The 17,904-nt window shown below is 45.4% G+C and overlaps 1 protein-coding gene across 1 annotated transcript in view; it reads left to right on the forward strand.

The window, feature by feature from the left end:
* The first annotated feature begins 7,101 nt into the window (after nt 1–7,101).
* SH3YL1 (SH3 and SYLF domain containing 1) overlaps nt 7,102–17,904 on the forward strand; it is a 29,628-nt gene continuing 18,825 nt past the window's right edge. The window contains 7 exon segments of the mRNA XM_079109838.1: nt 7,102–9,082; nt 9,086–9,106; nt 9,110–9,137; nt 9,140–9,211; nt 9,862–9,972; nt 11,674–11,787; nt 13,743–13,807. Coding sequence (XP_078965964.1) covers nt 9,029–9,082; nt 9,086–9,106; nt 9,110–9,137; nt 9,140–9,211; nt 9,862–9,972; nt 11,674–11,787; nt 13,743–13,807 — 465 coding nt within the window. The 5' untranslated portion in view covers nt 7,102–9,028.

The following is a 17,904-nucleotide window of genomic DNA, read 5'->3' on the forward strand; positions in this document are numbered from 1 at the left end:
ATTTGCTCCATTACCTGTATCAGGTGTGCCCTCGCTGGGGCCGGCCCCCGCCCTGGGAGGCGGAACCGAGAGGCGGCCGCCCTTCCTCTTCCTGGGCAGGTGTGCGGACCTCGAGGGGCGCGGAGCCGAGGAGCTCGCGGGCACAAGTGAGTAAGGTGTCGGGGCAGGTAAGCCGCACCTGGAGCGGGACGGGACGCATTCTTTATCGTGACCACCCTTCCACTTTTAAGAAGGCGTTGCCGGCGGCGGTTATCGTTGGTGAAAGGACCACGGAAAGATCACGTCACTGGATCCTTTCGTCCAAGTTTAGGATTAATAGTTACCAGAACAGAGGTTTTGATTCAAGTTTAGCTACGTTCGCTCCAATTCGTAGGAAAACTCTTACTACGTTTTTAATTTGGATGACTGAAATTCATTGTTTTACTTAAAAATCATCTTTTTGCTATCTTCTCGTTCCAACTTGTCTTTATGAATGGCGCGTCCGGTGCGCTTGAGGCAGGCTGGAGTCAGCGCCTTTGCTGCGAAACCCTGAACGTTCTGGTTGCGGGGTACTGCGGGAAGCAGGGGTGGGTGCTAGGCCTCTCCTGGCCCTGGGACCAGAAACGGGTGCGCCACCCCTAAGGTGCCAGGCCGCTGAGCATGGCCCCCGTGTGGGATCTCCCTATAGTGATGGTTTTGCTTTTTTAAAGTTTGGAATTACTTACTCTGAGATGGTTGATAACAGTGAGGAAATAGGATTTCACTGCTGACTGAAAATCATTTTCACTTCAGCAATTTTTCCAGCGTTACCACTGCCTTGCTGCAGCCAAACTGGAAAGAATGATACAAAGGCCAAAGGTTCCACCCTAGCAGAGAAGGTTTGGCTTGGCTCTTTTCACAGGGCGTGCCTGTCCTGCATTCTTGTTCACTTCAGGGTGTTATTGAGATGTGAGGAAGTGTTTTGATGAAACATGATTTAGCCAGGAATTTTGCACACATGGTTCAGGGAATAATAGGTCTCTGGTTTAAGGTGCTGTTTAGCCTGCTGTGCTGGTCTATTATTGAAATACCTGAGCAGTTCGATTGCTTGCAAATTGCTATGTTGGAAGTTAAAATAATAAGGGATGATCTCCATCCTTTTCATCATATTTAAATTAAGAATTGGTTATTGGTTTACTAATGTTCAATTTAAGTGAAATTTCTGTAAAATAAGTCAATACTACTCCTTGTTTTTAAGGTTAAAAACAATTTTTAAGTGCTTTGGTACCTTTATTCTGTTTAGGAAATCTTTACTCTCAGGAGATATCTCAATATTCAGAAATAAGAATTTGATTTTTAAACAGTTGATAGGGGTTAAAGAGAACTATTGTGTGTTGTGACCACTGAGGGCTAGTCCTGAGTACTTGTGCTCATCAGCTTATTTGCAGATAGTATCCTGACAAGACATACTTCCCTGCCATTTAGGACCTAAACATGCTGAATATTTTTATTTTCTCTGAGAAGAGTCCATTTTTTATACCAGACAGTCAGATCAGAATGGCCTGAATAGTCTGAGCTGGGGAGAAGTGGAGCCAGTTCAAGCCTTTTCCCACCCACCACTCCTGGCTCTTGTCCTGCATGCACAGCCTGCAGTCAGAGGAATGGGAAAGAGGCACAGGGCACAGAGAATAGTTGACATTCACGTGGTCGGTTTGGCTGAAAGTTTGAATTAAAGAGGTTGGTGATCTGACCCAGGGACCCAGGTTCCGATTTCCAGAAACAACAAGATTTGTCTCCTTTAAGACAAAGAAAGTAGTTCCACCAAGGGCCCAGAAAGATAGGCATGGGTCTAAGACACAAAGGCAGTAATTGTCAGGCAGCAGTGTTCAGAGTTGTACTTACTGAGAGAGGCAACATTTAAAGCCTTTTGGGAGATTACACAAAGTTCATTTTGGCTGAGATTTAATCAGTTTGTTCTAAATTCTGTATATCCTTAGACAAATTCTAGTTTCTTTGATCTTGTATTTGCAATTTTATAAGTTTAGCAAGTTAACTTCCATTTCATGTAAATTATAAGATTTAATAATTTGATTACTTTATAGTTAATGGATATTTGGAAAACCAGTCATAAACTCACTTTTCCTATAGGTTTCCCCTCCATAATTTAGGGTCTTTTGAATAAAATAGATGCTGTTGATGGAATGAAAGTCTGGTTGACAGTAGGGGAAGAGTTCTTTGGTTGCTGGCTGCTGTTCCTGATCCTGGGATGGGTCCAGGTTGAAAACAGTGGCCAGCTTTCTCAGCCTGTCACAGTTTATTACAACTAGGATTCTGATGTCCCTATTGGCCCCCAGGGGCCCTAGTCCTGAGTTTTTGACCTCTGGTCAATATGTAAAAGTTATTTCCAGAACTTAAGCTCATTTAGGCTGTTGAGGTTTTCACAGTAAGTTTCTTCCCAGAACCTCATAAACTCTTCTTAAAGAAAGAAATCTTTGTACGGGAATTTTCAAATATTTCAGTTGCTTTCTTATAGAGCACTGCACATCCAACAGTTTCTTAACCTGAAGTCTGATGGAGACCCTTGGAAGACAATTTGCTTGGCTTTGGAGTTTGAGAAACTTTAGACTTTGTGACTATTCAGATGCAGCCCAACTCCAGCAGTGTGATGATATCAACATCCTGGTCAGATGTACTCTTCCTCGAAACAGAGGAAAGGAAAGTAGGTTAAGAGCTGAGAACAGGAGGTGAGGTTTATATCTAAATTTTTCATTTTTGTATTTTGGTTATGACAGAGAAATTCACTGTGCATAACTGGGATCGGGCAAAATGATTTTATTGGAAGTTCAATAGAACACATGGTATTTTCTGAAGTTCAGCAGACATGCCAAGGAGTCCTCACTGTGTTTGAGCTTGTCATCAGCCTGTCCATCCATAGCTGCGCAGCCTGTGGTGAAGCACTCTATGGACTGCAGCTTCTGGGCCCATCTGATCACAGCAGATCTCCTGCCCAGGTCCACAGTACTGGCCCTGACCTTCCCCCAGGGAAGGACATTGCACAGCAACTGTTGACGTAAAATTTTCTTGTGTGACTGGTCTAATACAACTCAGTTGAGAGCATCCAGAGTAGAATGTCCTTGTGGATACAGTTCATGTATCATTTGTTCTGCTTTTTTATACTCATCAGAAAATCTCATTTAAATGGGCCTTAACAGAACAGGATTTTCCTTGTCCATGTGACTTAAAGAATGGGACTCCTCTGGATTCAACTTGGTTGTACAGTGCCCAGCTTCTCCCTCCACCTCTGCCTAATGCTCTTGTGCATGATTATGCTCCCAGGTCCCCAGTGGAGAACATCCCTCTCAAGTACATACCCAAGTGCCCTAAAGGGCAGGCAGCAGAGTAGGATCCTAGGGAAGAAGTGCAGGATAAAATCCTACCATAAAAAGTCTTTTTAAGGTGTGCATGCTAATAGAAGAACTTGCTAATAGAAGATGGAAGGTAAAATTCAATCCATTTAGCATTTAATGAAAAGGAAAACCATGGTTGTACTTTTTTTCAGAAGGACTTCCAAATAATATATTGTGAGTACTGGGTAATTGGAGATAAAAACATTAACATATAGGTTAATTGTTATGAGTTTTATCCACTTTTCCATCTCCTAAGTGACTAGAATGCAGATAAAGACCAGTTGAATCTAGTCCCAACATAGAAAATTGAAGTTCAAAATAATTTTTCAGTAAATCCCATGGGGAGATCAGGAATATTCTTCAGTGGATATAGGGTATGGTCAGCTGCATAATAAATAAGCCTCTGGTTGCCACTGCTCAGTGCAGCAGGAGTCCCCTCTCAGGTGGGGTGTTGTGGATGGGCAGGTCCTGCTGTAGTGGCTGGGGTCTCAACTTTTCCCTCCTCATCCAGCAAGTGATGACACAGATTTCTCAACCTTCCTGGTGTGGAAGGCACATATCACTGTCTCTGGGAATGGCCCACACTATGGCAGGAAACACATGAGTGGACACAGAGCTGCACGGCCCTACAACCAGCACGCAGACCCTCTGGTGGAACTCTCATTCTATGAAAAGCAGGCTATTTGTCCTTGCCTTCTATACCAGCAAAGTCAGGAACAGGTGCATTGCAGACAGGTTCATGTTGCAGCCAGTGCATGCACCTGTGTACAGACATGGCAGCCTCAGGCAGTTTTCTGCTCACATGCTTGCTTGTCTTGCTGATTCACACCAGCTCTATACCTTCCCTCCTGCAATCAAAATAGGAAGCCAGTGTGTAGCCAGAGAGTTCAAAGTCTGTGAACTGCATAAGTACAGGTGGACACTGTAAACCTGAAAACAGGAAATGCTCTTTACTGTATTTTTTTTCTTGGGCATTTGTGGAATACCAAATAGTTTTCCATCTTTAGTAAGTTACCTCCAATCATGACTGAAATTCACCTCCATCAGATTAGCTCTCAAAGCCCAAGTGTTCACCTAGAATTTTCTTCCTTCTCAGTTCTTAAGATTTTCTGAATCCAGACTGCATAATGGGAGCATTAATGACAAAAGTGTTAGCGGACACCAGCAAGTATATGTGGTTTTTGAGTGGCTGCCTTAAGACTCCTCCTTTGCTGGGTGAGCTCTGGGAGAGGGAGAGAGAGGCCCTTTCCCAGATGGAAGGCCAGGTCTACCAGCATTTCCAGCCAAGCCTGCCTCTAGTTAGATGAGCAAGCCCTCTGGCATGTGCTTGTACCAGATCAACATGAACAAAACAGTTGATTCAAATGTTCAGCATTCAGACCTCACAACGTGACCATGCCTGGCTTATGGCTGGACTCCTTAGCCAGAGAGAAACATTCTGAACCCAGGCATCAGGTGATTGACCTGGGACTTGACTCACAGAAACTCTCCTGGGAGTCTGCACTTTCCTTCCCAGGATAATCCTGTGTGTAGTCAGAGCTCTGCCTGGCCCTCCTGTCCTCCAATCTCTGGAGGTGAGGGCACCTGCACCCTGTCCTTGGATGTGTACACCTCTGCTGTCCTTGAATATTAGCTTGTGACCTGTTTTTATCAGATCCTGGAATCTTTTCAGGGGTGTAAGTCAAGAACCCACATGGGCCAAGTCGAGGTCACACTGCCCACTTGGAGGGAACTACTTGCCCCTATCCAGTGACACTGGGTGCTTCTGAGCATCTTCCTGTGTATGTCCACCATCATTTTCACCATTGCAGGTGAAAGCAGTGGCATCAAGTATGTCAGCCTTTCCTTATCTCCAGGTCACCACCTAAACAGGGCAGGTCTGCCGGGCCTTGCAGAAAGCTGCAGGTAGCACCCTTCCTGCTGCTTCCTGCGGCTGGTAACTCTTGGAGCACCTTGCCAGCAGCCCTCCCCAGTTCTCCCTGCACCCTCTGTCTCCTGTGATCCTGCTTGAGTGATCAGATTCCTTTCTACAGGTGGACCTGTGTCTGGGGCCACCCTTCCCCATGCAAGCTCCCTCAGATACACCCAGGAAGAGGCTCAGTTCTCCTGTGCCGAAAGCTGGTACTACCACTATGGCCAACTGCCCCTGCACTCGCTTCCTGCAGACCTGTAGTTTTTCACTCTGACAGATGAGAAATGGAGGCTCACCTACCTTGTTTGACTTTTCCCTGCTTCCTGGTCCATCTGGTCAGCTTTCATTCACTTAGTGACCACAGAGTCTCCCTCTCCTGCAAATCAGATGCCTGGGTGCCTTGCCCAGCTTCCATGTATTTGTCTCATTGATTCTCAGAAATCTCTCTGTGTTCCAGATACTAGATCTGTAGCATGTGTGTGTAATAATGTCTTCCAGGCTGTGGCTTACATTTTCATCTCAAGTGTCTGTGGGCAAATCTTTTTAACTTTTCCTCTGTAGTTCCCTTTAGTATTGTGCCTTGTTTGTAGAGTTCCTTCATAAAGATTCTCATTGTTTTTACATTTTTTGCATAAGCTCCGACATTGTGAATGGCTTTACTTCATCTTAATAAGGACTGGTTGCCTCAGAACACCTTGCTGTGCAGTGCACCTTGGTCTTCAGACAGTTTGGAATAAAATTGCCCTGACGCATCTCTATCTTCCCAACATGCCTCCTTCAAGCAGTAGACACTTGGGTGGCAGTGCCTGGCAGCTCTAAGTGTGCTAGTAGGTTTGGAAAGAAGTCGATGACATGAAGATTTTCAGGAATGGGCATGTGGCTTGGTGGTAGAGCACCTCGAGATTGTTGGACATTTTCCTTAGCAGCTCTAACTTGAGAGTCTGTGCCAAGATGATCACCACCCAACACTGGTGTCTGACAGCTAAGGCAGTGATGGCCTGCATGTGCTGCACAGCACCAGGGAAGGGGGACTGAGCCCTGGTGGGATTAGTAGCAGGGGGCCTCTTTCCTCACTTATGATTTTGGACCTTAACTTCAGATTTCCTAAAAACCTTTGTCTGTGACATCGACCTGAGGCTCTTTGTCATACACATCTTTCATGTATCTGGGTCACTTCTGGGTTTTCTGCTTGGTGAAGCTGGTTCTGCCTAGGCTTGTGTCCACTGCAAGGTGCTGAGTTGGGGCCTCTTCACATGCTCCAGCCTCTGGTGGAGCTGGCCCTTACTATTCATACAGTTTTCCCTGGCCCCTCTTGCTTCTTTAAATTTCCATGTGAATCTGAGAATTAGTGTTTTAGTTAAAAGAAATTTGTGGTACTTAAAAGATAGATTTGACTTAATTAAAGAAAAAAGTAGAAAAGACCATGACAAAAGACAGATGAGAAACAGACTCCAGACTTCAGAAAAAGATGAGTGCTCTTTGTGTAGGAGTCAGTAAGAAACAGGGCTGCATCCCCTGTGGACGGACGTGAAGTATGAAAGCATTCAGCAGAAACGGAAAGGTGGCCTTGACTGCTCACTGTAGAGGACACAGGAAGTGCAAGCGCTCTCACCAGGACAGCTGGCACCGGCACACAGGCAGGCCTTTTTCTCCACACATGGGACATGTCTGAGATCCAGGAGAGGAGGGGAAGAAGCAAGGAGAACCCCATGCGGACTACTTTGTCTCCTGTGGCTTTCCAAATCACAGGTGGAGGAGGTACCCAGAGTGGGGTCCTGCTGGGAAAGGGAGGGACTGGGTGGGAGGGACTGGGCTGCAGTGCATGTTATGAAAGCAGCAGCTCTTCAGAGATCTGCAAAGGGATCACCTGCATCTTCAAGTGAGGAATAAGCATTTTTTGTGCAGGTGAAACTTTCAAGGCAGGGTGAAGAACTGGTGTGAAGCTTCCAAGTAAGCAAGTCTCAGAGCTCACCGGCTAGGGACCCATTCCAACTGGGCAGCATGGAGAGAGCACACCACCCCAGGGCACTCCGGAGGGTCTCACCTGAGCTGTGGGCCAAGATAGTCCTGAGGCTGCTCTTCACAGAGCAAAGCATGAAGCCAGGTCTGGGAACTTGCATTGCCTCCTGCCCATGCATCCACACATTTGAAAGGAGAAAACAAAATCTAGACACTCACCTTGGCCATAGCCCAGTACTTAGCAACCATCATGCTTCACTAGCTGTGGGCACAAACGGGAAGGCAGAAGCCATCACTAGAAAAGAGTCCATCAAGACAGACCCAGAAAGCACAGAGGTGACACAATGGCCAGACGTGGAGTGAAAAGTGCTCCTAGACCTGATGACAGCAGATGTCACACAGACAGGAAGCACGGGGAAACAGAGGGCACAGGCTACAAGCATGGTATGGAGACTAAAAGGTCATTGGTGGCCAAATAGCAGACTTAGAACCAAAGCAGTGAACTTGAAGACACAGCAATGGAAAATATCCAAAGAGAAAATGGGAAGAACAGGCTGGGAAAGATGAACAGACCTCAGTGACAGGCTTAGGAAAAATCAAGTGATCTGCAGATACGTCACTCAAGCACCAAGTTGGGGAGAAAGCTGTGAATGTGTTTTAGAAAATTACACTCCCCCCCCATAGAATAAAGTAAATGATGGGGTAAACCATAAACCATGAAAAGCATTAAAGATATATATCTGAAGAGGTACAAAATTCATGGTACGCAAAGATCTTTTACAACTAAATAAAGTAGAAAACAATCCACTTTTAAAATGAGCAAAGATTTTAGCACTTTCTACAAGATACTAAAATGAACCTAAGGAAGTGTTCAACTCTATCAGTAATGCAGGAAATGAAAACAGTTCAGTGAAATTCAAGGGAATAACTTATTTACAAGACTGGCCATGCCAAGGTTTGGTTGGAATGCAGAGTGGTAGAAAGCTCCCAAAGTTCTGGTAGACATACAAGGTGGTCCCAGATAGCACCTTGGCAGCCATTAGATAGCTAGATATGTGCTTGCCATGTGAACAGGGATCTTTTGTCTGAGAAACACAACATCTGTGCACAGAAGACTTTAATGGGAATATTTACCAGTTTTCATTTGGAATAACCCTAAACTGGGAAAGCCCTGTTGTCCATCAAAAGGAGAAGGGAGGGCAGGAGGAGGTGTTCCTACAGATCAGGTGCCCTCTGACCAGGAAGAGGGTTAGGGTTAGACTTCTGATCACATGAGGACAACACAGGTCTTAGCAGTCCTACGGTAACTGAGATCAACTAGCAGAGAAGGAGACACACTCTAACCCATCTGTGTGATGCTCCACACAGAGGAAATTGCCACATGTGACAGATTGGAGTGGCACTTACCCATGACTGGGGGAGGCTCTCTGACTGCAAAGCTCAGGGGGGATGTGGCTGCAGGAGGGAACTATGGTACATGCTCCTTGTGCTACACTTAAAACAGGTGAATTCCATTCTGAAGTGAGGCTGGGAGAAAATGAAAGGTGCCATGACACACAGCTGGCATGATGCTTAAGCAGGAGGGACACAACCCAACGTGTGCGTTTTATTCTGCTTGCACAAATTCTATGAAAGCATTCCTCTACCCAAACTAATCTCACTGACAGTTCGCAGACCGGATGCCCCACTGCTTGAGTCTGGATGATGATCCTGTGTTGACCCAGAAAAACAAAACTGACTTCTTAACAGAACGAAATTCCAATATGACTCTAACTCAGTTTCCACCTTTAAAATGTGTTGCATACAGCAAGCATTCCACGTGCCCAAATGTATCATGTTACTTCATTAGAAATACAGGTGTTTCGCTGGATAAGAGGACTCCTTCCCTGGGCCTTTGGATCGTCCTGTCTGAGCTTTCTGTGGCATGCAGGTCATACCAGAGAAATGATGGGCAGGGGTGCTTTTACCTTCCCAGGTGTGCACCTTGCAGACAGCTATGTGAGGGATCGCAGATGGCACACTCACATGGTACATGTCGGGGCCACTGGACTTCCTGGGCTCCTCTGACCTGTGATTCAGTGACAAGCGAGGCGCCACCTCCCACATACTGCAGAGCCCCATGGCCACGAGTGCTGTTAGAGACACACGCCCAGGGGCAAATGTGTCCCCACAGCTTTGGGAAGCCTTGGTGAGCACGGTGGAGCCAGTTCCCAGGGCCCCAGAATTTCAGCTGTAGGAAAGTCTACAGACAGTCTGTTCTAGTGTTTTGATTAGAGTGGCCAAACAGGTTAGCTTTACATTAGGACACCCAATTGCAAAAAGCACCTCTTTCTGATTTTTAAATTCTGAATCTTTTTGATAGTAGTAAGGTGCCTTAATTATGGGGAAGAGACACAAAGTGGGAAGGTGGGCCAGATTCTAACATTCTTAGAATCCCACGATGTTACAATTTCTGAGATTTTGAGAGCGTAGTGTTTTCTAACCAGAGCAGGTTTAACGCCTCAGGGAAGAGACAAAGTAGTCAATAATTGAGGACTGCCAAGCCATTTCCTTGGGAGGATATGATTTGTTAGTACTTAATGTAGACTTCTTTCATTAAAATATCTTTTAAAAAAATTATTTCAGTGAATAACCCTATACCTTCCAATCTGAAATCAGAAGCAAAGAAGGCTGCTAGAATCCTAAGAGAATTCACGGAAATAACTTCTGGAAATGGACCTGATAAGATTATTCCTGGTAGGTGAACCTCTGAATGTGTTTTTTTATGTTGCTCTTCTGCATTCCTCAGCATCTCTCCAGGTTGCTATCCCACAGAGACCACCACTTTTCTCACGGCTGATCCAGGTGGTGTCCTGGGTCTCCTGGGCATGGCAGCAGCAGTCCTGAGCCAGGGGCAGGGTCTTCCCTCCAGCCCTGAAGAAGGTGCTGGGCCAGAGATTTTGTGGTTCAAAATCTTTTTGGTTCTCCTGTCCCTTCCCCACTCAGGTGCTGCATAAGAAAATATTGCAAACTCACTAGCTAACAAGTAAGTTAACAACCTCAAAAGCAAGGTTTAATTTTGTGCTTTTTAATTCCACCTGAGATATTCAGATTTTAAAGTGGTTTAAAGAGACATTTATCAATAATTCCCAGCATAGCTATTCCTTGTTTATTAAAACTCTAGCCCTGAATCCTGTTCTGACTCACGGGACCAGACTCTGAGCAGTGGGGCCAAGGATGTGTATTTAATACACTTTCATGGGACTGTTGTGTGCTCAGGTGAGCTTTGGAACTCCTACCTGTGGGTCACCAGTTCCTTGCAAGGTGTTTCATGGAGTATTCCTCTCCTACAGAGAAGATCCACAGGTGGTTGGCAGACTAATTATTAATCCCAGTCATGATTGTGTCATATATTGAACACCTAATTTTTCCTCAGACTTTCTGAAGTTATTTAACAGCTTTCAATGAGCTTTAAAATGTTTGTTGGTATGATAACATTAATAGTAATGTCAATTTTTATTACTTCAGCCTGGCTAGTTCTCTCACCCTGAGAGAGTGGAGTTGCTGGAGCTTTGCTGCTCTACTGGGTGCCAATGGCCCAAATGCTGGGCCTCCCAGGCACATGTGAGGGGTCTGCCAGGCCTCAGGGACCTGTGTTCCCAGAAGGTCCTCAGGGAGCTGCATACACAGGCATGCATGAGAGGCACTGATTTCAGTCTTATAGGAAATTCAAGCAGAAACCAGTGTGCAGTAGCAGTGTGGTATAGCAGGGAACGGGAAGCCTCTTTGGCCCATGGGGTCCACACATGTGAACTTGGGTGGACAATGTTCCCCTGCCCAAGATGCCCATGTGGCTCATGTCCCCTGGATGTCGCACAGCATGACTCCATCTTGCTGTACACCCCAAGCTGTAAATGAAAAGCTAAATGACTAACTATTCAGAGAGTCCCTGTGCTGGCATTTGGTGTCCCTGGTTGGTGGACAATCTGGAAAGACATAGTGGCATATGAACCCTTTTCGCTAAGAAGTATTCAGCTGTATCCGCTGCTTCTAAGCAGAGGTGACAGATAACAACTGCAGGAGCAGTGGAGCTGCTTCGTGGGTATCTGTGGGCCTGTTTGTTGGCTTGGAAGCTGTGCCATCGTGTGGATTCTCAGAACACTGAGGCTCTGCGTTCAGTGGATTCCCACGTTGGACACCCTCATTGTACACAGAATTCTCTGAAATGTGAATAAACCAGTATTTTAGAAATTGAGTTACAGTGTCAGCATACTAGTAAAGTGGTAGTACTTGAATACTGCAGCAGATCATTTTACAATGTTAAACAACCTTTTAAAGAAGCAAAATCTCTTGATTGGTGTTCTTGAATCAGTTTCACATTAATGAAACTTCTTATGTGGCATTGGGTTAAGTTCTGCCTACTCTACCTTTGCTCATGCTTTGGTTTTCTTCTCGTAGCCCATGTGATTGCCAAGGCCAAAGGCCTTGCCATTCTCTCCGTGATCAAAGCTGGGTTCCTGGTGACTGCCAGAGGGGGCAGTGGGATCGTCCTGGCCCGCCTTCCAGATGGAAGTAAGTGGACCTCTGTACAACATCACGATTCCTTTTTGTCTTCTTTCCATAAGGATGCTTCTGTGGAGGGTATGGCAGGAGCTGGACATGGTAGCCTGCCTGTCAGGAAGGAGGCCAGGGAGTTGTTGGGTGGGACTTGAGGGCCAGCCTGCTTCACACACGTTCTGTAGGTCTTCCATACAGCCCATCAACATGGCAGCATCTGCTGTCTGTCATTGGCTGTGAACGCTCTTCCCCACTTTTGTGGATGTTGTTCTTTTGTGTTTTCTGAAGTTGATTTGGAATTGAGGACCATCCACAAGCACCTGTGGTTCTGTGGGAGTTGGTGACATCTGCAGCATTTGAAGTACCGCCACACAGAACCTATCCAGGCAGTGTAACTGGCTGGAACTTTTTGGGGTAAAATCTACATTACTTATCAGAGATGGAATCCAAGTATATTTGCCACGAATTCCAAGAACCAACATTTGCAGCAGAGTTTAACATGTGTGCAGGGGTCACAACCACTCAGATGCCTCTATTACAACTTGGCATGTGCTGTTCCATCATACAGGGAACACCTTGCTCTGCCAAGAGCTGATTTCATAACACAGTAATTTATACTTACAATACATACAGATGTTCATGGAACATACATCCTTTATGTTTCAGACAGTTGGTCTCACTGTTTCCTTCACAGTGCACCCTGGGAAACTGAGGCTGTCCCTGAAGTGTGTCTGTGATTTGGGGCTGCAGTGCAAGACCTAGACTGCAAGCCCCTGTGTGGTGTCCATCCAGCACCTTCCCTTCTTGTGAAAGTTCAAAGAAACATGTGAATGAAAACAGTTCAGTTAATTAAAAAGTTTACTGTCACAAGTTTTAAAATAATCTTAAAAGCCTAATCTTCAAAAATTGAAAAAAGAAAGCTTTTCTCAAGCATTTCCCAGTGTTCATGGGTAGACTTAACCAACAGTAAAGCTGAGCAATGTGGGCTTTGCTGAGGGTCGCCTGCCAGGTGGGACTGGCATCTGCAGGAAGCTCCTGGAAGTGGAAGGCCCCTCACTGGGCAGAGCTGGTAGAGGACCCTCCCATACCCAGCCCTGGGGTCTTCACAGCTCCACCACACCAATCTACTGTTCCAGACCCTCAGCTCCTCTCCATCCTGAGCAGTGGCTGCATATCAGGCAGAGGGAGACTTAAAAACTGCAGCGAGTTCCCTCCCAGGGGCCTGTGAGCCAGGGCAGCGCCTGACAGAAGTGAAAAGTATCTTTGGCACCATCACACCGACTGCCTTAGTCAGCTACTGAGGCAGAGGGCCAGCCTGAGAATGCCTTTCTCATGCTTTCCCTCCCCCTCAATATTTTATATTGAGGAAAATACACAAAAATTCTAAAATGTACCATACCTTGGCACATGGAATTATTGCACTTGATTTCAAAATGTAAAGAAACTTTCCTTGTTCATATTCTAATGATCTTGAACTTGTTTTCTATTTCTTGTGCTTCTACTAGGCACAAGAGTTTCTGCCCTGAGAAACTGACAATGGAAAGAATTCAGCATCAGTGCACCCTAGGAGTGAAAAGAACTCTTGAATCCTTCCAATGCCTTTTGTCTGTGACTAATTAGAACAAATTTAATTTTTTTTTTTTTTAAATTTAACCTGAAGACTAGAGCTGAGGCTAAATGATACAAATGTTGGCAGCTTAAGTTAGCAGACAGCACGATAGTTTGGGGTTACACAAGTTGGCGGGGAGCTTAAGGATAACTGTGAATCTCAGACCCACAGTGAGCATCTAACACTTTCAAGGTTTCTTCAGCTTTTAGAAGACCGCATGTGCTTTTTAAAGAACATTTTAAAATGCATGGAGAAAATGCCTAGTTCTCGTTATTTAAAAAACATTTACATTTTATTATATTTCAACAGTTGTTCATATGTGAGGGGTGTTTACAATATGCTTTTGTTTTTGTTTTATCAGCGTGGTCTGCACCTTCAGCCATTGGGATAGCTGGGCTTGGCGGGGGATTTGAAATAGGAATCGAGGTGAGTGAGTAGCTTGTGTGTGCAGAACCACATGCCCCTGAGGCCTCTGAGTCTCACACATGAAGGCCAGAGATTTCCCAGGGCTTCTGTTCGCCTACAATGACTCAGCAGTGGTTCCCTCCTATTCATTCCCTCCCCACTCCTTCTCTCTCTTTTTCCTGTGCTGGGGTCTAACCTGAGGCCTTGTACATACCTGTGCGTGCATACCCAACCACACCCCTCCTTCTCCTGGCTCCCCTATGACACTTTCCTTTCATTGGGAGGTAAGTCTGACAAATGGTTGTTGGCATTGGCAGTGGTGAGTTGCTGACTGCAAAACTGCTTACACCCTAGGTGGGCTGCTGACTCCTGGGTGAGCAGGAGCCACACAGGGAGTCACCATCTGTGGTCAAACGTGTTCTCTTCAAATTCTGGAAATGATGCTATCTTCATGTTATTTCTGTGTGTGACTTTGTTTCTGATAGTTACAGTGGCTGTCAAGTGACTAGGAATCATACCCTGGGTGTCCCTGTTTACGGGGTCCACTGCACGAAGATTGTCTCATCCACACTGTCAGGGTGTCATCTGTGCTTCATTGCTGAGTTATTGGTAAAGCAGATCTGATGTGCTGAAATCATTTCTTTTCACATTTTAGTCAGTTCTTCCTGAGCCATCTTTCAAGATTTGACTCTTGTACAGTTTCAGATTTCTCAGCCTCAGTGGGAAGAAGTGTTTTTGCTGACTCTTCTTTCTCCTTTTGACCTTCTATACTCACTGCTGCATAAATCTACAGTGTAAAAACAACCCGTTTTAGTTCTGCTCAACAGGACTGCAATTTTGCATTCCACACAGTCAACACAAAGCACTCAGACGCCTCCCTCTTGTGGGAGGCCTCTACCTCATAGATCACACACATAGACCTCTGCTCTGCATCCTCTGCCTCCATGTGGGGCAGTGGGGGCGCTTTGAGCATCTTGTCAAATAGCATTTACTTAAAAAATGATGAGGCACTAAATAATAGTGATTTACAGTAAGCTTCAACAGATGAGGACAAAAATGAGAATTTCTGTGATAGTTCTTTGGAAATTGTAGATTTTTAACTGTAATAACCTAGAAAGCCACAAATGAGTAGAAAATAGTCCAATCATCCAGCAAATGAAGAAGAAAGAGTTTAATAAACATTTTGTAAGGCAGTACACTTTGCTATGAAAAGGCAATGTGGTTTGGTGGCTGAGATGTAGGAGCAAATACTGAGAAGAGAGTCCATGGCTCAAATTCAGGTCTAGCACACTCCAGCTCTGTGATGCTGGGAGGCCAACCTTCTGTGCACCTTAGTTTCTCCATCTGTAGAACAGGTGAAAGTAGCCTTCATCTGGCTTTAAATCAGTGATTAAATATATGGGTTTATACATGAAAAACACTTGGCATGGCATAAACTGTCATCTCTATTGTTGCTTGGCTTGCCATATGTAGAACTTTTGATTGCAAAGCTTATCCTTATGAAAGAATGGGAATTAACTCTGAAATTTCACTTAAACAACAGGCATGAAAGATAAATAGTAGCTTTTTAAGTTGTCTTTTTCAATAGAGATAAGAAGCATCTCCCAGTGTTTGGAAACCAACTTTAAGCTTCCCAAGTGTGGCCAGACTGCTCCTGTAAGCCTAGCCCTTGGAGATAACAAGGTGCATTGATGCTAGAGCTGTCCATCACTCTCCAGCATCAGCAGGAAGCAGGGTGGCTCTCAGGGCAGACATGAGAGAGGTTCACCTTCTGGTCACAGCCCAGCTCCAGTACAGTGCTCCTGCGTGCTTGGGTCGGAATGAACGAGGTGACTGGGAAAGAGCACAGACTCCTGCTTCCCTGGGGCCCTTGTGCTGTCTGCTTGGAGCTGCAGTGTGTATAGCAGCATTTGGTTGGATTTTTTTTTTTTTTTTCATCCACTCTGACAGTCTCTGCCTTTCAATTGGATTGTTTAATCCATTCACATGTAATGGTATTATCAGCATCATTGGATATGTGTCTGACATTATACTTTTTCTGTATAAAGTTGTATTTTCCCCTCTGTTTTTATTATAGTTTCTTTTAAATAAGTGAATATTTTGTAAGATAGAATTTTAATTCCTTTAATGATTTTTTATTATTTTTGAGTCATATTTTTAGTGGTTGCTGTAGTTTACAACATATCAGAAACTATTTCAAATTTATATTATCATGATTCTGTAAGATGCAAAATTGTTGTTATATTTAGTTATATTCCCTTTTTCTCCCTTTTTTTGCTGTGACTGTGCTGTTACATCTATACTTACAAGGCCAATAATATATTTTACAGTTGGTGGTTATATAATTGCATGTTTTTAAAGAAATGAAGAACTAAGAGCAAGTGCTTTTTTTCTGAGCCCACCATGGGCCTTCTTACTTGCCACCTGTGGTTCTGCATGCCTGCTCCTGTGGATTCCAGTGGCCAAATGTTGTGGGGTCCATTCTGCAGCTCAGCCCTGTCCCTGCCCTCACCTCCTCCTTTGACCTGCAGTGGGCAGGTGCGTGGCATTTCTCTGCAGGCCTAGGAACACTGTGCACAGGAGGCATTTAGAACTGCATGCTATAACCCAGGTCAGGAATAAGAGGAGAGAGGCACTTATACTCCTGTTCCTGTTTCTGTGCTTATCTTTGCTAGTGCCATGCTTTATGTGATTTTGATTGCCACCTAGATCACTGGCTTCAACCTGAAGAGCTGTCACTGGCAGCACTTGTAAAATAGGTCTACTGACAACAGAATCCCTCTGGTTCTTCCTTTTAGTTTGGGAATGTCTTTGTTTTACCTCTACTTCCAGAGGTGATTTTGCTGGGATTGGATTCTGAACCTACAGTCTTCCCTTCAACACACTGATTTGCCGTCTTAGTGCTTTCCAGTCTCCACTGTCCCTGATGGGAGACATGCATGCATCTAGCTGAGGTTCCATGCTCATGGTGAGTCCTCTTTCTCTTGCTGCCTCTGAGATTTTCTGCGTGTTTCAGCACTTTGTGGTTGTGCGTGTGGCCAGATCTCCACATATCCAGCCTGCTCAGGGCTCACTGAGCTGCCTGGGCATGGGTCAGCTCCTGTCATTGGCTGGGGATGTTTCTAGTCACTGCCTCTTGGAGAGTGTCCTCTGCTTCCTCCCTACCTTGCCCGCATCCCTGTTGGCAACTTGAGGTGACCCAGAGTTTTCGGCATCTGCTCATCCTTCTCCTCTTAGTCTTAAGGTTCTGTATGAATTTGTCCTCACATTCACTGACACTGTTTTGCCTGCTCAGCTCTGCTGTTGACCCCTCTAGGGGGTTCTTCATGTTTGTCACCTGCTTTCACTTCTAGGACTTCTGCTTGCTCTTTCTGTGGCCTCCATCTGCACCAGTTGAGTGGTGATGAAACGCTCAGTCTTTGAGGCAATGTCCTCCTTGCCCATAGTCTGCCTCTTGATCATGTTCTCTAGTTCTTTGGACATAGTTTGAATGATCTCTGTCTGCTAAATGGGAAAGGCAGTTGCTCTTGCTTGCTTTCCTTTTTCCAGGGTTGGGTCACATACTCCTGCTTCTTTGCTTGTCTCATGGTCTTTCGCTGAGAACCCACGTTTTGGGTAACACATCCTCATCACTTGATGACACTTTGGTCAAGGAGCCACACATGGGATGGCCCATGTGGTTGTCTTATGTGGTACTCGCCTTGCCTGTAGCTGTCGTAGTCCTGTGAGTACACTCTGTGATGAGGCTCCAGATGCCTGATACCTGTCAGTTATTTTATAGTAAGGGTAGGCACAGCTAATACTGTGGGCTTGTGCAGTTGGCGGTTCAGCTGGGCTATCTCGGTGCATTCAGTCCCACTGTCCTGGAAACGTGTGTGCTTGGGTGCATGGTCAACAGGGTTCCTCCTCGGTCTCTACGGAGTGTCTGGCTGACTGTTGGCATCACTCAGGTGTTAGCCTGCTGATGGCTTCATCCTCAACAAATTGCTCCATTGTTCTCATGGAGCTCCAGCTGCTCCTTGCTGTGTCTCTAGAGCCCTCATCTTGCCACAGCACAACACCCTGAACTGTGCCCGCTCTGCTCCAATGCAGCTTGCCTCCCGAGAGCTGTGTTCTTG

Source organism: Sciurus vulgaris, assembly GCF_902686455.1.
Source record: "Sciurus vulgaris genome assembly, chromosome: 14".
NCBI classification, from domain to species: Eukaryota; Metazoa; Chordata; class Mammalia; order Rodentia; family Sciuridae; genus Sciurus; species Sciurus vulgaris.